This window comes from Argopecten irradians, chromosome 12, assembly GCF_041381155.1.
Source record: "Argopecten irradians isolate NY chromosome 12, Ai_NY, whole genome shotgun sequence".
Lineage (NCBI taxonomy): Eukaryota > Metazoa > Mollusca > Bivalvia > Pectinida > Pectinidae > Argopecten > Argopecten irradians.
In genome coordinates this window covers 22,669,918-22,695,269 of record NC_091145.1, presented here as the reverse complement: position 1 = coordinate 22,695,269, position 25,352 = coordinate 22,669,918, and the positions used below count along the sequence as shown (strand labels likewise).

Genomic DNA, 25,352 nt, shown 5'->3' with positions numbered 1-25,352 from the left:
CCTCCATTTTTAAAATGAAGATGTAAAAGCAAATGGAAATAAAATATACCTGATCATACCTAAGAATACATATTACATACACATATATATATGTCGTACGCAGGTAATAAAAAATTGAAGGAGACTTATTCAGAAACAAAAATGGTTCTAAGAACTAGTTCAACTAAAGGTTTAACCTTAAAAATTATTCCAGTCTAGACTGTAATTACGGAATCGTGGCATATAGCAATCTCCAGTAATTTCTAAGGTATTAGTAAAAATTCTAAGCATGTATTTTCACCGTTTCGAATCTTAATGTACATGTATATTCATACAAGAAGGGTTGCAACATTATCACACTAAATATACTTATTTAAATATCAATTAGTATATTTTTAAAAAGGTAAAAGATATTATATCTATTTTAATGCCTTTATACGAGTAATTTCAATTTTCATTTGAACACTGTATGTGGTTACTTTTTGGTTTATACGATAAATGTTCATATATCATACTATTAAATCTCGGTGGGATATACAAAACGGTCGACTATGAATATACTATTTTAAGGATTTACATGTAGTATAATTTTGAAATAATGAATTTAAATCTACACTTAAACTGTAATATAGGAACATATATCAGAAATACCATTGATGTATTTCTGCTTTTTAGTAAACGTTATGGATAAAGTTTCAAAGGCAACAATATAGATATACATATTATTTTCGGTATAAGTTCGGTACTGTAACTCCAATATCACATAACTGATAACCGTCCACATTTTATTTTTCTCAAAAACTGTGCCGTGTTTGCATCGTTATAGCAGAAGTTTGAATGAAATAAAAACACGGATTCTAGATATATTCATGCTAAATTTTGGGATTTTACTCGTAATAAGATAGTGTTACTATACTTTTTTGATCATCATTTTGATATCGCTATCAAATTGGACTGATTATCTAATCTAAAGTTAAATATATGTTTGTTTGACTGTTTTGAAGTGGTGTAAATGGAATGTTTTGAAACTGAAAATATCTACATCATAAAGCTAGAATAACCATTTACTCGAAAAACTCAAATTGTAGATCTAACGTATACGTATATATGCTGTATACATGTATAGTACTAGGCTTACCTTGTGTAGCCACGGACTACTCTGACATCACAAGACCACGTGACCGCCTAGCTCATTATCTCTGAACCGTAGTCGACACTACCCGTAAATCACGACCAAAACCAACCGATAGCGCTAAAAGCTAGGCGATTCGTTGGGTGGGACTTAATTTTTCATTCATCAAAAGCAATATCCTGACGTATTATCAAAAAAAAATTTTGGCTGCACAAATCCTTTAACTGACGCTCTCTAGAACACCGTAGGAAAGACATGCGACTAACCATGCTTTATAAAATAACACATGATAAAATAAACATTAGAAAAGACTTACTCGTTCCTCCAGTACGCAACACAAGACATGCACATCCGTATACATATCAGACTCCCTCATGCAGAACACAAACATGTAAATATTCATTTTTTCCTAGAACCATAACAGACTGGAATTCCTTACAACCACAAATTCTCTCAAACCCTTCAACTACAGCATTCAAATCAGCAATCCTTTCTGCCTATTAAACTTTTTTTCACTCACTCCAATTTGACATAAACTTCAGCTTGATGAAGGTGGTCAATATAATATAGATGTAGATGTAGCGAAAAGTCTGATATCAGGACCAGAGACCCAGACTATTTCTGACTCCAATATAGCTATTTAGCTAGACTTTCCGAGAACAGATGATTTCGATTTTCTGTCGATGATGAACAAAATGTATTTTTATTAATTACTTGAGCTGTTTATTTTAAAGTATAAAGTAATAATACTAGAACGCGGCGTATCGTTATAATTGTCGAATATTCTTGATATTTTTATAGCAGACGAAAAGGTCAAAGTGAAAGTAGATCTTTTGTGAAAAGAAAACAAGAAAGGTCGACGAGGAAATGAAATAAACTTCCGGTTTACATCGTCTGCATGTGACCAGGACGGATTAAAACAAACTCACAGAAATCCATGGATAAAGACGTTGACTCTATAAAATTTACCATCAGAGATGTCAAAGAGGATAAGTTCATCACTATTTCAGGAACAAACCAGGACTTTCTGATTGGTAAGCATGTCCATTAATGATTATCGATTTGCAATTTTCTTAATTTATGTCGAATATTTACCAGATACATTGTAACCTAGAACAGTAGAATAGTTGATAGGCCTACAATAAGGTTGTTAAGCCTTAGTACTTATATAAAGATAACATATATTTAACCTTTTAAATGGTGATATGTCAGGTAATTAGCAGATATACTTCATTTAACTGATTAATTCACTGACATTGTACGTAGTCGAACAAACATACAATGTAGTATGATGCCAATCAATGTTGAATTCGCGCTGACTTGTCATAGCTTAGGATAAACTTTACCTCACATTATGCTCAATATATAGAATATTTCTATTAATGTATGAATATTGTATTTGAAACAGACTCTGTGAAATGAATACCATAAATATTAACTTCTGTAAAAGGAGTGGGTTGGTGTGGTTTGTAAATAGGCCTAGTGATAAATACAATCTCTGTCACTCAGCAGACACAGCATGTTTCTGTAGCGGGATTGGACTGGGTCGATCATCGGTGATCAGGTAGCTCAGTCGGTAGAGCACTCGGCTAGTATTCGGAGGGTCCCGGGTTCGAATCCCGGTCTGGCCGCTACATTTTCTCCTCTCCTGTTACAGAATTGGCGCCCAACTAAATAACCCACGGTGGTGGTGTTTGGAAGGGTCTCGTGTGTCTTTGAGGGCGAAGACTTCGAGAAAGGAGGGAGGAGTGTAGCGGGATTGGACTGGGTCGATCATCGGTGATCAGGTAGCTCAGTCGGTAGAGCACTCGGCTAGTATTCGGAGGGTCCCGGGTTCGAATCCCGGTCTGGCCGCTACATTTTCTCCTCTCCTGTTACATTTCTATAACTCTGTCGGAATAGCCATAATTCACACCAGGGCCCGGCACCATAAAACTTTCTCAGACAGATTTTTTTACTCAAGTCTATGTAAAATCATACACTTGAGTAAAAATTCTGTCTGAGAATAGTTTTATGGTGCCGGGCCCAGAGGCTGATCAAGTTCGGTTTTCCCTGTTCTTAGACCTGTAACTTAACCAATATGCTTTGACCAATCTTCTTGAAACTTGACAAAAAGGTGAATTATTAACATACTGTTAATTTACAATATTCAGCAAAAAATCAGTTTGGGACTTTGAATATCTATATTTTTTTTTCATTTTAATTTTGATGGAAAGATCAAGTGAAGTTTAATTATGGCACTTGCTCCATTTTAGATTAAAAATACCCCTATGACAGCAAATGACATACAGCAATACAAAAATTAGCACATAGAAGTAATGCTTTTAAAATGGACTTTGAACTTCCCAGTTAAACTGTCTTAAGATCTCCTAAGGGACAAAGAAAAAAGTCTTTATAGCCAAGTGATCTTTATACACAGGGTCAATTGTGCCAAAATTGACCATTCGGGACCCCCCAAAAAGAGGTCATTAAGCAGGTAGTCTTTATACAGTGGTAGTCGCTATGGCAAGTTTAACTTAAGTTTGCATTTTAAATAAATATTCTTCACAGCTTCTGAGATAAAACTGTATGATAAATTAATGATAAAATTCAAAGGATTCACAGTACAATAATAAGTGGGAGACTTCTATGCAAGGAGAGAGAAAAGTTCAGTCAGGTAGACATCGGGAAAATTGAAACAATGGCCGGACATTCGGACCGGCAAGGACTGTGAGTAAGCTAAGCTGGACCAATCAAAATTTTGTCGGACCGAACATTAATGTGAATTTTAAAAGTATTAAAACACAACTTCCTGCTATTAGTATCCAGGCAGTTGCGTTCATAATTATGTTATGCAGGTTAAATTCTACATTGCTGTGGGATTAAAAAATAGGGATTTTGTTAAAGCAAATGAGCAGGCTTGCCATTTCATCTGACTTCCAGTACTCAATAATTGCTTCATCTAATGCTATTCAGGTCAACAATATAATTCAATTGATTATGTCTTATAATGATATATGACTTATACCATCCAATACACATTTAATGTAAATGATTTAAAAGAAAGAAATTAGTAGTACCTAGGATCCATGCAATTTTGTATATAATGAGAATGTATACCTGTGAATCAGAATAATGTATTGATTCTCTCACAGGGTTATCAAAGCATGTCCTTTCCCAGTAATCTTCTTTGATAAGATTATAGAGTCTCCAGCAGCAAAAGATAATTTTGATTTAATTCATTTATCATTGTCAACAATAGAAATATCCATAAGCTTGTACTAGGCATTGAGTTAATTGACATCTTTTGTTTTACATCATAATGATCAATTTTCGTTTGAATGAAGACTATTATTATTATACATTGTATTGCTGAAAATGTCTTTTGATCTATTGATCCAATATATGAGAATCCAATAAGATTGTTGTATCTAGTCTGTGGCCTGTGGTTGGTGAATTATTGACATCTGAAGTGGGTATTAGCTGTATCTAGTGGCTGTCTTAACATATGATGTTCTAGCAATACAAACTAATACTGTCACAAGTGTCAACTTAGTCCTGACAGGGAAGAAGGAAGTGGGTTTATATATAGTTGGTGAAGGTCACAAATTAATGCTCATACATAATTGAATAAGCGTGTATACAAAAATGACAGGTAAGAAATTCAACTTTTTGGTCAAATTCATAGTAGGCACCTATCTTTTACCAAGGTATTTAGAATTATAGGTCAGAAATTTCAATATCTGTGTATTTACAATTATATAGTGGGTGGGAGCAGTAAGATATTCATATTCCCGACAGATTACAATCAGTACTGTCCGTGGCTTGTACTCCAGTGTGGCTTAAATTACGATATATGTGTACAAGAACTGAAAAAAATTGTGTACAAGAACTGAAAAAAATTGTTAAAAAGCCTTTACGCCTATTTTTATCCAAAAAATAGGTAAGCATACGCATCCTTTACAAAGACATTTGTTGAACTAGACACCTTGGATGGACTTAGTTTTTTTTTTTTTTATGTGAGATATTGATATTCACCATAAGTTTATTTAAGCATTATTCTCAATATCTTTTGGGGTTATGAGGTCATAGACAAAGAACGGAAGGACATTCTTCATAGACGCGAAGCGTCTTTGAAAGAATGTCTGTCCGCTTTTTGTTTATGACTTCATAACCCCAAAAGATATTGAGAATAATGCTTACAATTTAATTCAAATAACTCACTCAGATACTAATTAAATTTTCGTGATTTTACTTACTTTAACCATAAAACAAATGGAGTTGAGGCGTATTGATATTTTTTGTCCTATAATTCAGTTTGGCCAATGACTGTGACACTTTTAAAATTCCCACGAAACTGTTCTTTATGTATGACGTCATAATACTTGACGCACCATTCTTTTGGTGTATGGTAATATAACCTCAAAGATCTAACCAATAGAAATGAGTGTAACATATGTAATTAGATTATTGTAAACTGAAGAAAACAAAAGTTTTAACTGAAGGAACTTTGTATTAAGTTTGCATGGACACAGAGGGAGATGTGACATTATCGTGAGTTCATAACTGAAGAAGACTAAGTTTTAATTTTGTATATCTATAGGTCTGAACACAGAGGGAGATGTCTGTAGTGAGAGTAGCGAGGGGGCGGGGGAGGTGTGTGTCCCCCTCATTAGACTGTCTATTAGCAGCACCGGGGGCCTCACCATGGCCCCGGGAAATAAGGACCTGCCCTGTTTCATCCAGGATGAGGCTCTGCAGTCGGAGGTCAATGTCATCAGCGGTAAGTTTGTAATTAACGCACCTCATTGGTATGTTACTGATGTAATCAAGTAACTGACATATACAATTCTTTTCTGACATATCTATTTTGTTGTTAATTGTGTTTAATCAATATAAGAGGTGAAGAGAGACTAGTAGCCAGAGCAGGGTTTGAACTCAGAGACTTCTAAACACTACAGCCGGATGCTCTACAGATTTGAGCTACATGGTCGTCAGTAACGATTGACCAAGTCCAATTTAGACACATATAATTACATCTCATCATTATCAGAGCCTTCTAATAGATATTTTTTAAAGATGAATCAATAAAATCTATATTTGTGATCAGTGTCATATAGTGTTGCATATTTTACTAAAAATATAGACTATGATATATGTAAATAAAGGGATGGCGGATGAATCCAACGTCCTGAAGGTGCTAGCCTGTGAAGGTTCCATGGAGGAATCGGAGGTTGATACAAAGTAGCTCAATAGATAATAAGTAAATGACAAATAGGAATGTGATGGAGCATTAACACCAAGGATATCATACAAAAATGATTGATTGAGCTAGGCCAGTCATCATCAGAACCAATAAAGACTTTTGCGTAGCTATTAAAAATGTTTTCAATTGCATTAACATTTTATGACAAAAGAAAAAATACCTTGTGATTTTGACACCTGTGAAGGCAGAAAGGCCTTGTGGCAAAGTCTCAAGGTTTTTTTCTTTTGTCATACCTTCGCATGGAACTATTGACTTTTTACTTTATACATTTTACTATCTTTCTATCCTATTATAATAATTGATGTACAACATAATTTTTCTGAACCATCTTTCGATTCAGACTTACATGTATTTTCTGTGTATTGTAGGAACTGTGGTAGAAGTTGCTGACAAAACTGTGGAGATTTGTTCTGGAGAAGTTAAAAAACAGAGGAGAAAGTTACCTAAAACTCCAGGTACAGCGACAGTATCAAAGCCACCCCCAAAACCGAAGCGAGTGTCACAGACACTATCTATTACCGAGCCTGTAAGTGTCAACCATATATATATGACCCCCATGCCAATGAAATGAAGGTTTATTTACCCGAAAGTATAATCTTTCCAGATGGTTTGTACAAGGTAAATATAGCATCTAAGGGCTGGTAAATAAACCTTCATATCTCCCTGCCACTGGGGCCATAAATTGTTTATTATACTGAAAATGATATAAGATTGATAGCTATTATATGTAGTTCATAATGATTTGCTGATTTGATATCATTAATTTTGTAGGTACAACTGATACATGTAAATCTATCTTGACAAATTCTGTAAAGTAGTCATTATTTACATTGTTAACTATACTTAAAAATATGCGAAGGTATATATTATATACCTAGATGTGCAAAAGGTGATTGAATTTTCCTGAGAAATCCAAGATGGCCACTATGAAATTAAATGAAAAATTGTCCAATTTCAATCAAAATTGGTATATAGGGTGTTTTTGGCCTCTAAAGAGTTCACAATTTTTAAGTCATTTTATTTTGATATGAATTGGCATTTATGGGAGTTTGGGGTCTGTATCATGTTGGAAATGGTTTCCATTGGTTTATGACAACCGACATGGCTGTTTGAGTCTGTATGCTACAGTTATTGAAGCTGATGGTCAACTTACGAAATTTGGACAGGGGGCCTGTTTTGGTGGATGTCAGTTTTGAATTTTGTAGTCACAGCCAATAACAACAATGTATGTTTGTTGTCACAGGAAGAAGAAGAGGTAAAGGAAAAAGACCATTATCTACAGGGTAACTGGGATCTCATTCAGCGTCCTGATGTCAACTCAGAAATCCTGACCAATCTCAACTCCCCAGTGGAGGTAATGTGTGTGTAAAGGTTTTAATTGTACATAGTGGTATGTTTTTTCTAGCTTCATGCTAGGGGGAATTTCCCTTTAGCTCAGTTGGTAGAGTGACGAACAGGGAAGTCTAGGGTCATGGGTTTGAGCCCGAGCGGCTGGCAACACATTACTCTCGCTTTTGTTTCATGTACAAATATATTTTAGTTACAGTATATAAAACTGTTCGTGTATTTTCAAATTACAAAGTTATGAAATCATATGTGCAGAATGTTTTATCTTGTAAACATAATGTTATATTACATCAGAGAAAGCAAGTCAAGTAACATTTACTCTTAACACCTTCCTGTTCGGGTGTTTTTGATCTGCTAAATAAGTGAGATTAGCACTTTTTTGTATATCTTATATTCCAAACGTTGGCTGCATAGAACCATAAAGTGTTATGCATCATTGATTAGTATATCACCTGAATTTCATTTTCCTAAATATAGTTTTCACCTTTGACCTTTATGGTAGTAAAGGTCAAAGGTCAAAGATCACCAAAATCACCTTTTTATTGAAAAAAAATTCACCATTTTGCTTTTCTGGATCATTTACCGGGCGGAACAACAACACAAACTGTAAATTTGAAGATTCAATGTAAACTACAGATAATTCTGAAGATAATCCTATGAGATAGCCCATTAATTACGATCAACAAAGTTTTGGCAAAGAGATTATCAGTGTGACCTTTGAAGAAAATAGCAGCTAAAATGACAATATTGGCAGCAAAATCATGTATTGATTAAGTAAGTAGTTACACATAACATAGTAAAACCTTGGATTGATAAAGATATGAGTTACCTACGGTAATTGAAAAATCAAAGTAGTATAAAGAATAAAATACATGTATATAATATTAATATTATTATATATATGTACATCGGCAAGACACAAGGGAGGTAATTCATATTCTTGCACACTACTCATTGTTTTGGAGGAAACGTTTGCATTTACTCCCAATTTGTCATGAACTTGGAACATGAAAGATGGTGTAACATCTTCGTCGCAAGACTTTGTTTCCATTCATATTACAGAGATGACATGTTTATTTTTAAGTCGACATAAAATGTATATAGTATGTACATGTATATATTAAAACGGGAGATTACTTTTGGTATTAATTGAGAAGCAGAAGCAATAAAAGTTTTGTTGTAAGAACATTTTAATCCCGTGGGAACGTTGGAGATCTATGGTTACGACCAATTGTTATGTATATGTTTGCATGAGTATACACTTCAACATATATCATAAAATAAGCATTGTCAAAGCATTGCTGAATAGTATGTAGGCTTAACTCATACATACTACTAGAGTGGATCCAGGAATGACGGTATTTACTGGGGTTTTTTAGCCCACCATCTGATGATATTGAAATCGCCTTTCGTCCGTGGTCCGTCCGTGCTTCCTTCCGTCCGTCCGTCAGTTAACCATTCTTGTTACCGCTATTTCTCAGAAAGATCTAAGGGATCTTCTTTCAAATTTCATATGTAGGTTTCCCTAGGGCCCTAGCTGTGCATATTGCATTTTGGGACCAAACGGTCAACAAGATGGCCGACCGGCCGCCATCTTGGATTTTGATATCGAAAAGCAGCGAAAAAGATCCCTCTGCCATATGTCAGACAAAGACCATTTTTTGTGGGCGGCAAGATCCCTCTAGAATCATTTGTTTCTTTGTAGGAAAGGAAAACACGTGATTAAACAGTACCGACATTCTGATAACCAGTACCTACATATGTATATCGTTAGTTGACATCTTTGTGACCGACAGGTTTCTTATTATTGTGGTAAGAGCGAGATAATGCACGACCAGAACCGTTTCAAACCCGGGACCATCCGAACTCTTCCCGGATGCTCTACCAATTGAGCTGCTTGGTTGTCGGCTATCGATCCGATCCAGAACCATTACATTAGTATCATCTCCTTCCTTTTCACTCATCGCCCCTCAAAGATTCAACATACTAACCGGGGTTTTTTATATTCGCCTTTTTAGATTCCGAGACACTCCAAACACTATCCTGATGCTCTACCAATTCAATTGAGCTATATAAATAATATATATATTTCAAACAGATGAGCCGAAGCTCAGCATAATAGAAAGCCGGAGCAAATGGAAAAAAATACTCTTGTGTTATAGATTAAGAGGGAAAACATTCTTTTTTATGCCATGATATATATATGATAAGCAACTAAGTCAGGTTCTGATTTTCTGTACATGTATGAATTTGACTCAAATTCAATTCAAATCACTACATTTACGAAATAGTATCAATCAAGTGTTGTATTCATCTAGATCCAAGGGAAAACCGTATGTTTAAGAAAATAGCCGCTGCCCTTTGGTCAGTTCCTTAGAGCTGTGTAACCATTTATAATCACATGTACACATTAAACATTAAATCGTTTTATTTACTGTTAACCGTTTTCATATGGATGTTGTCGATCAATTGTGAGAAGCATTGTTGTAAATGATATCTATAAATATAAACCAAACTCTTTATATATTTCATTACAGGCTGTTATTGCAAAAATGATTTGTAATCTGTTTTCTTTTTTTTTTTTAAACTATGTAGCAGAGTCATCCATGATATCTCTTTCTCCGACATCCTTTCAGTTTTCATTTGGTTGTGTAAAATAGTGGAAATGACAGATCTGACTTGTAATCAGTATGACTTAATTATATGTTTATGGAGTTATGAACCACAAGATTTCTAGTATATAATCTATATTTTACATATGAACCACAAGACCACAGGGACCTGACAAGAACATTTTAACCAACAGTATACATATATATATTATAGATACTATAATATGTATGTACAGTTGGTTAAACATTTTCGTGCCAGGTCCCTGTGCACAAGACTACATTTTTTATACTGATTCTGATACTAGAGTCAACATTTTAAAGCAAACAGATTAAGAGAGCATTATAATGTATATGCATATGAACAATGTATATACATATAATTATAATGCACCGGTCGTCACTCACAAAAAAAAGGCGATTTGATTTTACCGACCAAAACGTGTATTACAAATAGTTCGTATGTCAATCTATTACGAATAGTTCTATATTCATCCTATCCTAAGACTATTTCAAAACGGATCCAGAGCCCCTGTTAATTTGTGCACGAGGTCTACATGTACATGTACACGTACGTACAATAGAACTATGGCTATCACGACTTACCCGTCACAACTACGTACATGTATACTGTACACGTATTACCTACAATGTACGTGTGCTGCACATGTACCTGCTACTAGTCCCGCTATTTCACATATTTAAGAAAACAAGTTGAAATCTATCCGTTTCATAAAATGTTTGATGATTGAACTGGTTTCAACGACGTCTAAACCTAACATTAATTGCTAATGCTTCAAAAATTGATGAGAGTTTATTATGCATCGTTTCTATGGACGCTCAAGGGACAATACTCTAGATTGATTTTTTCTATACATGTACAAAATTTGAAGTACTTTCACAGATGCTTTACTGTACACGTATTACCTACGTGTGCTGCACATGTACCTGCTACTAGTCCCGCTATTTCACATATTTAAGTAAACAAGTTGAAATCTATCCGTTTCATAAAATGTTTGATGATTGAACTGGTTTCAACGACGTCTAAACCTAACATTAATTGCTAATGCTTCAAAAATTGATGAGTTTATTATGCATCGTTTCTATGGACGCTCAAGGACAATACTATAGATTGATTTTTTCTATACATGTACAAAATTTGAAGTACTTTCACAGACGCTTTAGCTTAAGGATTATTTTCAGTGGTAATAATTACCTATAATTCCATCAAAAAGGAGTTTCCGGGGCCGCAACGTTGACCGTCCGAGGTCAGAATCACCGTAATCTCACATTTAACATCCCATAATATGAAGGCGATGATATTTTCAGATTACATAGTGTATTTTGAGTAGTTTCTTTAAATTCTATATCTGTAATCTTCAGCAGCATTACATATATATACCGGTATATCTATTTGATTTAGATAAACAATCATCCAATGTGCTTCTCCAGGATCATGATCATAACGTTACGATAAACGTAAATGAAACGTAACGTCATAATGTTACACATTTGTAAGTAACGTCGCGAATTTTCGTTTGAGTAGGGTAAAGTAAAATCGCGATAATTTCGTTTCAAGAAAACCAATTTTCAAATCTAAAGCTGATTTGTAAAGGAATTTGTCTGTGGCATTAACACACTGTATTTTCATGAAGTTATAATCTTAACTGATATATATATTCCAGCTCTGAATTTTTAACGAAAAACATCGCATATGTTTTTCATTTGAGAAAATTTTCTTTAAAATAATAAAATAAAGACATATGAATAACATCTTTTTCTTGCTTGCAATCTAAGCTTTTCAGTGATATATGTCATTTCAACACTGCAATATCTCATATTTACTTTCCGAGCGGTTTTTTCACGAATAACGCTGGCAAATTTAACGGCATTTTCGGCACTTTTTAACGGACGTTTTTTTGACGGAAACTTACAGCGCACTAATTCATTCTAGCAAACCAACTTGTGAAATTTATATGAACATAAAATAGAGAAATCACTGATTCCGTTGATATAAATATTTCGTTTCTACGAGGAATATAAAGGTTAATGTGACGCCTTCGAACTTGGTAGATGACGTTATCAAAGTCATATCGGTACAAATGTACCGATGCGAACGGGAAGGTGTTAAACTAGTGGTGGAACTATCATCCATTCACAAGGGTAGATAACTTTGCAATATACAAAGACAGAATATAAGTGATCAAGCAAGGGTTTCCAGATACATGTATAAGTAAATTGAACAGTCCTAGTTTTTGCAAAGAAATTAAAATGTATTGAATGAAAACTTTTGGGATTTTTTCAAATCAAATAAATTATTGAATGTTTTCCAAGCAAAGAATTTGATGTGTAGTGACATCTGATTATGAAATAAATTACCAAATGAAGAAATGAATGGCATGGTTGAACTTTGATTGTTTATTTGTAGCTGGGTATCATGGCTGCTAGTTTCCTCACCAAACAGATTCAACAATACACAGATGTCAGACTAACCATGGAAACAACTGACGCCATCTTCAGGTTTTTGCAGGTATTATTGTCTTTATGCTATGATTTTCTATATCGGCTATATACATTCATGTTTATATTCCATTTATTAAAAACATTGGTTGATAATTTCCTTTTTAAGGCTGTGTGTATTTGAATACTGTAACTAGTTTATAAGATAGATGAAAAAAAAATGCTTTATATATGTGACATTCATTTCTATTGATTAGAAGGGTGAGGTTATTTTTCATAGTCTGAAAAAAATTGAATTTGTACGTCAGTCATATTAAAAGCGGCACAATCTTTGACCAGACTACTTCCTATTGGCTAAGATTTCAATGTGCCACAACTTGATTTGTTTTATTTTAAAAATAAATAAAAGTACAAAAATCAATGCCTAATATAGTACCTCACTGATTTATTGAAATAAAAAAAGAGTTATTCAAATCAAAGGAGGTAGGCACGATCCCAATTCACAAAAAATGGTTGTCTGATGAAAATAATAGCCCTCCACGAATGTGACCCGTCCTACGACTATTTATGCAGTCGTGGGATGGGTCACATTCCGAAAGGGCTACATTATTATCTAAGGATTTCTTTTTATATTTATCAGATGAAAACAACACCCCTTTACACTTGCATAGTTGTGAGACGGGTCATATTCGGAAAGGGCTGTTATTTTCGTCTAACAACTATTTTTTGAGACCTGGGACCAGGCTTACCCTCTGTGATTCAAATTAACTTATTAGTACTATTCTCAATTATTTTGGGGGGTTATGAAGTCATAGACAAAAAACGGATGGACATTCTTTTTTATATGAAGAATGTTCTTCCGGTTTTTTGTCTATTACAGATGTACTTTATAATACCTAAAAAGATTGAGAATAATGCTTAAAGTTTATTAAATGTCACATGTTTTTTTATCACTGCACAAATGCAGTGTTCTTGTTTTTGTTCAAGTGTTATCATTTATATATAACATACCTTGATTTCTCATAAAATTAAAAGTTTTAGAATGTTTATGTTTGATGTGTTTCTGTAAAAGTATGTTAATTTGACTAACATTAGGAGATAGCTGGTTACCAGAAAGGATTATTGATGGCCTATCTAACAGAGACATCAGAGAAGCTGGAAGAGATGCCAGAGTCAGAGAGAGATCGACCAATGCACAGGCCAGCCGTCAAACTTCTAGTAGAACTGTTGAGGCAAATTTTGGTAAAATAGATAGAACTTACTCTGGTTGTTTATCTTGATAAGATGTAGTGTTTTACATATCTTCCAGTTTTCTTTCAATATATTTTGTTAATTCAGCTTCCTTCTTTTAGAAACAAAATTAATGTACATCTTGTCTTTTTTCATTTTAAAAGACTATAAATAAAAAGCTCACCTACCTAAGAGGCTTATGGAATCACCCTGGCATCAGCATTCACTAAGGTTTTTGTGAAAGTTGTGAAATACTGTTTTCCTTAGCAACTGACATTTATTTCTGCATTATTTTAGGATCATAATTTGAGTGTTATTCATGGAAAATCAATTGATGAAGAAACTCAAGATTTTGAGAAGTCTAAGAGGCCCAATGTACTTGCATGTTTAAAGTTTTATTACCAACTGGTAGTTTGAGTATTAAAGGCTGTCAGAAGGGAGTTAGATCAAATAACTCTCATTTTTGATGACATATTTATACAGTTAAAATTGGCATTTTTCAGGATCCTTTGAGCCATGTTGTGCTGTGTGTAAAGTTGCTAAGGACATTTAGCCACTTCCCTAGCAACCTGACCACCATGATCCAATGTCAGGCCTCGGCGGCCATATTGGGTACCATGGCTGTCTATCTGAAGGATGAAGAAGTGCAGGAGTATGGCCTGGACATCCTGGCTCGTGTGGCCACCTACAGACCTAACATACGGCACAAGGTAAATAAAGTTATCTCCCCATTAATTGTTGGGGCACACATTGGTAACGTAATAACCTTCACCAAAGCTGTCTGCAGGGTTCACAATGATTAAATCAGGGTTACCAACCGGAAAGGACTGACAAAGAGGGAGAATATGTCATGCACCATTTGCACAACATATAAGTAATATTGTGCACTTTTTTCCTCATAGATTGTACTTCAACATTCTAATTGAAGATGCTAGATAAGATTTTGTTTTCACTTGTAGATTTTTGCCATATGGTAATTTAATCTATTTGGATTTGGTGATCGAGAATCAAAATGACTTCAGTGTATATTTTGTATATCTGGGTGTGATAATGTGGGATGGCATTTCCAGTACCAAGAGATTTTGCCCCATATTACATGTAGTAGTTCTTTCTGGGCAATTTAGGCTCTAAAACATGAGTAATCCTGTGGCATAAAAAACTTGGTAGTTAGAGACCTGGCTGCCTCTCTTAGGTTTTCTCTAATTGGTTCGTGTTTCAGTTACCCCTGAGAGAGACTGGTTTGGAGATGATACTTAGAGCAATGAATTATCACAAGAACGACGTCAATATCACACAGTCAGGCTGTCGGACTCTGGCCAATCTCACATCAACACTACAGGAGATGTTGGACAATCTACTGGACTTAGGTATGTCAATTACAGAGGCATTCTGTGTTTGTCATGTAAAAGATAAGTGATTGTATGAATCTTCAAAATTCTTATTTTAAGTGATCTCTCAGACTGGTATCTTACAACTTCAAAGGAGGACTAGATTACTGTTTGGCTCTAGGATCTGGAGACTTGTACATATAGTCAATATTATAAATATAGTCAATATGCCTTGTCCATAAAACTTGACACTAGCTGTATCTTAAATTTGTTTTTGAAATGAATAACAATGCATGATCAATAAATAAAAGTTCGTGTTTAAGTCAAATTTGTTTTTATAGAAATATATTTTAAGCCCTTTCAAAAAGAGCATTTAGTGTGCAAATGTATAACATGATTTTTTTTTTTTTTTTTTTTTTTTAAGCATTTCAACTTTGAATGTTTAAATGATGTGATTAAGGTTTTGTCTGAATATCAGCTTTTAAAACAAATCATTTATACATATATTTGAAAACGAAATTTCCAAATCCATGAATATCTTTTCCTACAGATTCCACTCCTGATATTAATGAGGCGGTGGAGAAGTATGAGAAACTGCTGTGTCACCTGTTTGAAAATGCTATACAGGTTGTACAAAGGTCATTACAGACTTTCCCTGACAACATCACAATCAAAACTGATGGGCGCAGATTTCTCTTCAATTACTCAAAGATGACTCAGATCACGTAAGTCTTGCACATTTCACATTCTACGCAGAAAACTGATACTTTCTTTTCAGTTTGCCTGTTAGTCTTTAAATACTTGACATCTTTCAATATTACAATTATGTACGCGAATGTTATTATAGACTATAGCTCCCTCTATTGGCACTCTATAGTTGAAATTTCGTGTATTGCATATTCAGTTATATTTCATAACAATATGCATTGTGTTCTTGCTTCCCAAATTGTTTATAAACTTTGAAATTCAACTTTGACAGATTGAAGAAGAAGGTATGGATCCAGCAACATGACGCATCACCTGAGGGGGATTCTGATGGCGAGTTGACAGAGGGCACATCCTCTCCTGTCAGTGTACAAGACCTCACTACTCCTACGACCTTCCTCAAGGTTAAAGTAGAGGACAGCAACACCAAGGGCATACTTAAACATGTCGGGGCTGAGCTGACTGGTCCGGAGAAAAAAGTGCGCTTTCCTGACGAAGACTGTGAGGAGTCTGCTGATTCATCTACAGATGAAGAGGAGGATGAGGACGAGGATGATATCTGTGCCATTGGCGGAGAAGCTGTTAGACGAAAATTAAGAAATAAGTCAAGTCGTGTAGATGTATGTTACGGTGATGAGCCAATCCTGGTTGTGCAAAAGACAGAGATATTAAGTCCTGATTGTTTCTCAGGAGATTCTGACGGCGTGTTTAGTAATGGAGAAATGATGGACGATGATGATGTGTTTGAGACATGTGATAAATCTGAACCAAGCCATAATGGACAACAAAGTGGTGTTGATTTAGCAGGGAGAAGTCATGATGAAATTCCTGGACAAGTTAACAACAGTTGCCATGGGACGATAGTCAGTACTACAGATGGACGACAGGGTATGACATGTGTAGTGGGCAGCACAGAGTCTCACAGCGATACCAAGGCTGTCAACAAAGACATAGGTGATGTCTCACCATCCAGGGCAGCAAGTTCATCACCGTCTCATCAAGTCAGTCCGCAGTTCTACAGAGAACCTGACGTCCCGTTCCTCATCAAAGTCATGTATCTTACTGTAAGTGTACAATGTCTCTGTAACATTGTACAGCACACTCCTTAGTCCGCTAAACCTGCCTATATTATTATTTTTTTTTATTTATTTCCTTTTTTTGCCTAATATACAGACTATATATTAGGCGAAAAAAAAATTAAAAAACCATTTTAAAAATATAGGCAGGTTTAGCGGACTACACAATCCTGTACAGGGCACTAATCTGAAGGTTGCTGATGTTCAATCAGTCGTTTAAAAAAATCTTGTCTGGTCTGATTATTACTAACAGGGGACATGAGTTCTACAGAGAACCTGACGTCCCGTTCCTCATCAAAGTCATGTATCTTACTGTAAGTGTACAATGTCTCTGTAAAATTGTACAGCACAATCCTTAGTCCGCTAAACCTGCCTATATTATTATTTTTTTTTATTTATTTCCTTTTTTTGCCTAATATACAGACTATATATTAGGCGAAAAAAAAATTTAAAAAACCATTTTAAAAATATAGGCAGGTTTAGCGGACTACACAATCCTGTACAGGGCACTAATCTGAAGGTTCTAAATCAAAGACTAGACAAGTCTATTATGAAATTTCACGAGTGTTTTGAGGTGATAGTTTTTCGAATTAGAAACATTTAGTTTATGAAGCATGCACTGAAGTAGAAAAAAAAGATGGTTTTCACACTTGAATTCTAAGAGAAATCTCTAAAGTGTGCATGTTCAATTGATGGATTTTAAATTTTAATGATGATTTAGTTTGTACAGTACATCTCCATTTCAATTATATGTCACATTTTAATGTACATGAACTATTGTAAATTTACTGAGTCTGATGTACTGTTGTAGATTGTAAACTTCCTGAGTGGTCTGGTGTTGGATGATCGTGATTCTTTCGCATTGGACATCCTGGACCATCCACTGCGTTTCCTGACAGAAAAAAGTGGTGCCTTACCTAAGGTCCTTGATTTTGTGACCAAACATTTTGAAAAAAGTAAAACTTTGATGGATGTTGATCCCACCTTTCTCATCAGCCTCATTGATGCTGTGAGATACAAGTAAGTGCAGACTATCTGTCTGATTTGGTGTTACCTGGTAGATTTAATACAGCATGGAGACCAAATATTGTTTATGAGGAGGTCATTCATGCATTCGAAAATCAAGCTATAACATTACATTAACATTACATTAACATTAGGAGATTCATTTCAATTTGATAGATAAACACTTTTCTATACAATATATATTTAAGAAATGGCCTTTACCTTTTTACCTTTTTAAGGAGACTCCTTAACTCAAGATTCCACATAAGAGAAAAAACCTTTAATGCTTTCCTATGGTGAATTTTAATTAAAGCATTTCCATAACAAAGCAATGTTTGTGAAAATGGGGCCAGATAGCTACATGTTCATTATTCTCAGGTCCCTGTGGTATAAAAACCGTAGACATTGTACAAAAGATACTGCGTTATTTCCAGGTCCCTGTTGTTTGATCTGTATAAGAAAAGTACACTTGAGGTGTGCACTGATCTGAGGGAGGACCATTCACCAGAGGTCACGACCTTGGCCTTGGCAACACTTATCAGGATTGTCAAGGACACAGAGACATTTTCTACGGTGACAGGTAGGGTCATAACACACATGAGGTTTTCAGAAAATCTTATCACTTTTTTCTAGAAAGACAACAAAGAAAACTGAAATGATAACACCACCATAAACCAAGTTCTGAATTAAATTTCATGTATCTCATGGATGATTAGAAATCTGGAAAAATATTTGCCGCAAAAAAGCATGAAACACGGTACATTATAACTTATAAATTAAATTGGCGCGAAAAAATTGTTTGGCTTGAAAACACGAAATTAAGTCACCGCAGAAATAAGTATTGTTCTTTAAGCATTAAACTGTCTTCATATGGAATCTACATTCTATATATCTACATTTACTTGTCACTTGTACTATATAAACTCTGTATAGACCATAGGTGCCATAGGTAGATAGTTTAATACTTATATTTACATTATAACTCATTTGGATTATGCATTAACATTGTTTAAGTTAGACCATGAAAACCATTTATCAACAACGATTTAATCCACAAGATGGAGCAGTCATTTTGATCAGTTGACGTCACCACTTCATCATTAGTGACGACATAATGGTCACGTTTTGGGTGTCAATTATACCCCATAGACTTCACTTTGCCTTGGTTAGTTTATATAGTAGAAATGACTAAGTGTAAATATTGTGTTTTATACTCCATTATGATATATTTATTTTTAGATCCCACCTTTATTGGCCAGATGGATACAAGCCTAACAGTAGCAGAAGTCAAGCTTCAACACTTTCCAGAATTGTCCCAGCTACAATCAGTTTTACATAACAATTGAAATGTTTATATACCTGGTATGTTACCTACTCTTGTGTTGTGATCCCGCAGACCATCGAAGTATTATAACCATGAAGATTCATAGTTGTGATAATACTGTTTAGTTTTTATTGCCTAACCATACCCTACTCTGCATACGTTGTTCACCAGATGATAAACAGAATATCATACTCTTCTCTGTCTGTGTTGTTCACCAGATGATAAACAGGATATCATACTCTACTCTGTCTGTGTTGTTCACCAGATGATAAACAGAATATCATACTCTTCTCTGTGTTGTTCACCAGATGATAAACGGGATATCATACTCTACTCTGTCTGTGATGTTCACAAGATGATAAAGAGAATATCATACTCTTCTCTGTCTGTGTTGTTCACCAGGCGATAAACAGAATATCATACTCTTCTCTGTCTGTGTTGTTCACCAGGCAATAAACAGGATATCATACTCTTCTCTGTCTGTGTTGTTCACCAAGTGATAAAGAGAATATCATACTCTTCTCTGTCTGTGTTGTTCACCAGGCGATAAACAGAATATCATACTCTTCTCTGTCTGTGTTGTTCACCAAGTGATAAAGAGAATATCATACTCTTCTCTGTCTGTGTTGTTCACCAGGCGATAAACAGAATATCATACTCTTCTCTGTCTGTGTTATTCACCAAGTGATAAACAGAATGTCATACTCTTCTCTGTCTGTGTTGTTCACCAAGTGATAAAGAGAATATCATACTCTTCTCTGTCTGTGTTGTTCACCAGATGATAAACAGAATATCATACTCTTCTCTGTCTGTGTTGTTCACAAGATGATAAACAGAATATCATACTCTTCTCTGTCTGTGTTGTTCACCAGGTGATAAACAGGATATCATACTCTTCTCTGTCTGTGTTGTTCACCAGGTGATAAGAGAATATCATATTTTTCTCTTGTCTGTGTTGTTCACCAGGTGATAAAGAGAATATCATACTCTTCTCTGTCTGTGTTGTTCACCAAGTGATAAAGAGAATATCATACTCTTCTCTGTCTTTGTTGTTCACCAGGTGATAAAGAGAATATCATACTCTTCTCTGTCTGTGTTGTTCACCAAGTGATAAAGAGAATATCATACTCTTCTCTGTCTGTGTTGTTCCATAGAAGTTCATAAACAGGTTATAATACTTTATCTTCCCTGATGATCTGAACTTCTCTGTTTGATGGAATGAAACGAAGGGAAGTAACTCCTTATCTGAATTGAAACTTATGGCAACATAAAGGGTGCAATGTAGTATACAATGTTACAATGTAATCCAAATGATGCATCAGTTATGTGGATAGTTTCAGTAGTTTCAATATCCATGCGACGCACTTCTAACTTTAGGGGGCCCTCCAGTGTTATATTCCTTCTTCATTTTACCTTAATGAACATTTGAGGAAATTCAGATCTCAAATAAACTTAATTGTGCAATTCCCTGTATCAGTATTAGTGTCGTACAATATAGTTTCAATCACTGAACATTTATGTCAGTATGCATGGTAACCTTGTTATACTGCCACTGTTATGATGTAGTAAATGTCTCAATAAATCTTGTTTTTGATTTGATTAATGAGAGGTACAGGGTAGTCACGGATGATAAATACCGTATTTGTTAACTAAAATGTAGCTAATGTCAAAACCTCTAAATGCATTAATGAACTACTGTAAACAAACTTCTTTCGTGTACGATTTCCTTTTGTGAATTTCGCTATCACAGTTAATTCACAAAAGTTAAACTCCATGAATGCATATAAACCATGCTTATTGATAGATACTTACATTAAATTATAAAATTCACAAAAGTTAATCTTCGTTAAACAAAAACTTAATAGAAATGATCGCAAAATTTAATGGCCGCAAAAGTTTACAGTAAATCTTTAATGTAATTAGGTCACAGCTTTCCTTTTGTGTAAATATTTGAAAAGAAAATGCTAAAGTTGATTACCTTAAAGGAACAATTCAGTCTAAGATTACATTAAAATTTGCACATATTTTGGAAACAAACCAGTTCTAATAAAAATTAATTTAGTTGGTTTTACTGTGACATGCCAGAAAAGCCCACTCTAGTGAAATATATGTTAAATGTTCAAACTCACTTACTGTCCACTGGCCATTACAGATAGTGGTGGGATGTCTTGTATACCAAACTCTAGCCCTTGCCGGTGCAGTAAAGAACTTTAGGTCTAGAACTAATCAAATCGCTGTTACAGTAGTGTATTCACCTTATTAGATGCATGTTCTTATCTAAAAATAAATTCATCAACTCCTCGGTGGTAATGTATTGCATTTGTTAAACGTGCGTGAGTTTGGCTCGGGTATGGATACAGTATACATGTTGTACCTGCTAAATGGTATTGATAAATGATTCGGAATTCAAACGGTAGCAATCAAAATACTTTACAATGTTGTGAAATATGTCAATATTTCTTGTTGTATGTTTTATAAGGAATGTAGAACAATACATTTATGTCATATTTGGCTTCCTGGTTATGTAACAGAATTAGCCTCACTGAATTGTCCCTTAAAATTGTGGTACTTATTTTTGAAGTACTGTTTGTCAAACTACATGTACCATGTGTTTTTAATCAACAGTATGAATTTATGTCAAAACAGTTCCTTCATTACATAATTTAAGCCAAAATAACACTGTACGGTACATGGCATAAATGGCTTGCCAAAATTTTAACTAATTTTGTCAAAATAGACACATGAAATACATCACTAAGTTAGTTTCATTGTAAAATAATGTAGAAATCAAAATTAATTGTGAAGAAACTCGCAAAACGCAGCAAAATTACTGTAATGTTATTTCACAATGAAAGTGTCTCCATGCATGCATATTTTTTATGTGCTGAATCTGTGGTTTATTTAACATGAACAGCAGCAGGAAAATGTATTAATCTCATAAAAATAAGTCATACACATTGTTTACCAATGGTTGGACTGACTACCAGACCCTAAGCTGTTTAGATGATTTTAATAATGAATTCTAATACTAAATTACTCCCCCTAGTTTGAAACCGTCTCAGAGACAAAAATTGTCGGCCAGTTTTTAGTGCTATTTTTAATAGGGGTTCTGTCAGTGGTATATAAGGACCTGATGATGTGTCCCTGTATTGTAGGTTCCCCCAGAAGACTGGGTTCTGTCATATTCGAGAGACTGGTGGCCAGTATACCCAGCGGGGAACATGACATTTCCCAAAAGTAACCATATTGACATGTTGATATTAAAACAAACTTATGGTAGTGTTGTATTGAAAGTTAACAACTTAACCTGTTCGAAATAATTCCTTATGGTTACAGTTAATGCCATAGGGATATGAGAATCAGTTACAGTTTAATATTGTACCAGGTATTAAGTCAATTTTTTTGGTCTCAGCACCGATCCACCATATAGAGTATAAAAATTTTACCAATTTATTCTAGGCCCCTAGAACGTGTAAAAATGGTCTATAGACACTTTGATGTAGTAGGTCTAAATTGATATAAGCTGTAATTAATCCTCAGATCCTAGTGATGTAGTTAAAGCTAGTTATATATGACTTAGATTTAATTTAGGTCTGAAACACAAAGTAATGAATATCACACATAATCTATGTATCATTGATTTCATATTCTTTGCTGGCAATGAATGCTATGAACTCTAGTACATGTGTTCTACATGTAGTGTCATAACCATAACATCAGAATCTTTATATACTTCTTAAATTTGACAGCAAATTTTAGGGTACAAATATTTTACTGATTATGCAAATGTGGTAGTATTTAATTCTATGTTATTATGATTAAAAAAGGACTTATAAATATACTTAAACTTAGATTCACAAAATGCAATGCTTATTCACCTGCAGCTAAATGTATTAACAAATACTGGCTGTTCCTGTGTAGGAGTAAATACTGGCTGTTCCTGTGTAGGAGTCATTCTGTACTAATTCGCCCTCACCTCCACCTCTAAAAATGTTTCCCTGGGTGAAGAATTTTCTTTTACTCCGGTACTATGATAGATTAATTCATAAATAAATGATTGATTATTGATGAGTTGTTTTCCCACCTTTTACCTCTCCCACCCAGTGTTCTGTACAAGTTGGTATGTTAATTGTTAATTAAAACCTAACATATTTATTATGATATATAGTAGTACCAAGTACACTTACATTTTAATGACGATTTGTTGATTAAGTACTTTATGTAGAATTCTGTAAATACATTGATGTAAGTTATTGATTTCGTGGTTATTTTAACGTATTGTGTTCATACTTTCCACCGCTAAAAAGAGTGTCTAGGAGGGGAGGTAACCATTGTGTTCTTACAAACCTCCCACCACTTAAAAAATATTTCCAAGGGGAGATAAACCAAACCTTAAGACACCTTGTTCTGAGACATGATGTACAGATGAGTGTCATTGATGTTATAATTTAAGGTCAAGGTAATATGAAATAGAGATGAGGTACATTGTGCTTTGCTCCAATGCCAAAATCATGCAGGTGCATTTGTACATGGTCAAAATACACATTGTCACAGATATTGATGTGGCATTTCGGTGTCTTGCTTAAAGTTTAAGGTCTTACATGTTCTTGATGGACTGTTTCAACATGAGAGTACTTGTGTTCCATTGTGTGTCATGGGTACATGCAGCTCAAAAAATACAGTCATGTACATGTATTCTGTATTTGCATGTTACAGAGTTATCTGCCCTTATGTTTGCAATCATAATGTCATATTTTCAGAGAAAACATGAATTTCGCTCACAAAATAATAATTTCATAATGAATACCTGCCCACAAGGGAGCTAACTCTGTATAGTATAAAAAAACCCAGAATAGTTGACAAGACATTGTTGGTCATCAATTGGAATAAAACCTAAAAGTACATCAGTTTACTCTGCTTGTTCAGGCCATTAAAAAAGGGCACAATCTTACAGACGCTTTTTTCAGTTTTGTAAATGACCATATAAAACCCTGGACCTGGCACAAATTTCCAATCAATTATTTGATGTATTGTATTATTGGTTGGAGATTTGTGTCAGGTCCTTATGATAGTAAATTGAATCCCATATCAAAATCAGACTCGTTGACAAGTTTAGATGGGTCCATATTTATGATATTATGTTTTTCACTGTTAATTTTAAGTGCTTTGTTAGGTTATTGTTGTTGATTTAGATAACTGTGATATACTTATGTCTGGTTTACCTGTTAGCCATGGTTACAACATATTGTTAACCCTAGTGGATATAGTCAGCCAAACATGTTCAGCCAATCAAGCATTGAATGTTTATTTATTTGTCCCAGAAATTATTTTACCATTAGTAACATCAATTTGTTTACATGGCTTGATCTTATTGCTTTTAACTTAATGTGATGCTTATACACCTGATTAACTATTGTTTTAAATGTGAAATAAATGAAGTTAGAAATATATATGGTGTTATCTTGTCCATGCTGGTCAACTGTCCAGCTCATGTTACACTAGATTGAAGTTCTTACAATCTATGATGAGACTGTATACAGTCAAACCTGCCTTAGCGACCACCTCAGAGTAAAGACCCATCTGGAACTTCTCTCGGGGAATAGATTATTTCCATGATGATACCCAATGAGTTCTGTATGTATAAAGACCACCTGGCCATGAATGGAGATAATCTGTGGACATCCTTGTTATATCAAATATTTTTTTAGTATCCCAAATGGACAATTTCCACATAATTCAGCAGTCATATAAAGATCACTTGGCCATGAAGACACTGGCAAGAAAATAGTCGTACCCATAAATATAGTTATATTATTCGTGAAGATCATGGTTAGGTTTGACTTTGTGCCCATTCCAATGTGTATCAGAATACATAATAAATTTGTTGTAAATAAAAATGATAATAATTATAA

The 25,352-nt window shown here is 34.5% G+C and overlaps 1 protein-coding gene across 2 annotated transcripts in view; it reads left to right on the top strand.

Annotated features, from left to right (window-relative positions):
* Positions 1–24,888, top strand: part of LOC138336270 (uncharacterized) — a 28,645-nt gene extending 3,757 nt beyond the window's left edge. The window contains exons 2-14 of one of the 2 annotated variants that reach the window (XM_069285685.1): positions 1,913–2,145; positions 5,694–5,873; positions 6,725–6,882; positions 7,600–7,710; positions 12,741–12,842; positions 13,868–14,014; positions 14,506–14,712; positions 15,222–15,369; positions 15,881–16,055; positions 16,310–17,099; positions 17,923–18,131; positions 18,551–18,696; positions 19,356–24,888. In XM_069285685.1, the coding sequence (XP_069141786.1) occupies positions 2,049–2,145; positions 5,694–5,873; positions 6,725–6,882; positions 7,600–7,710; positions 12,741–12,842; positions 13,868–14,014; positions 14,506–14,712; positions 15,222–15,369; positions 15,881–16,055; positions 16,310–17,099; positions 17,923–18,131; positions 18,551–18,696; positions 19,356–19,462 (2,577 nt within the window). In that variant the 5' untranslated portion in view covers positions 1,913–2,048 and the 3' untranslated portion in view covers positions 19,463–24,888. Of the gene's footprint in view, positions 1–1,912; positions 2,146–4,681; positions 4,746–5,693; positions 5,874–6,724; positions 6,883–7,599; positions 7,711–12,740; positions 12,843–13,867; positions 14,015–14,505; positions 14,713–15,221; positions 15,370–15,880; positions 16,056–16,309; positions 17,100–17,922; positions 18,132–18,550; positions 18,697–19,355 lie in introns of those variants that run through there. The other variant, XM_069285686.1, reaches the window with a different exon arrangement.
* Positions 24,889–25,352: the final 464 nt, after the last annotated feature.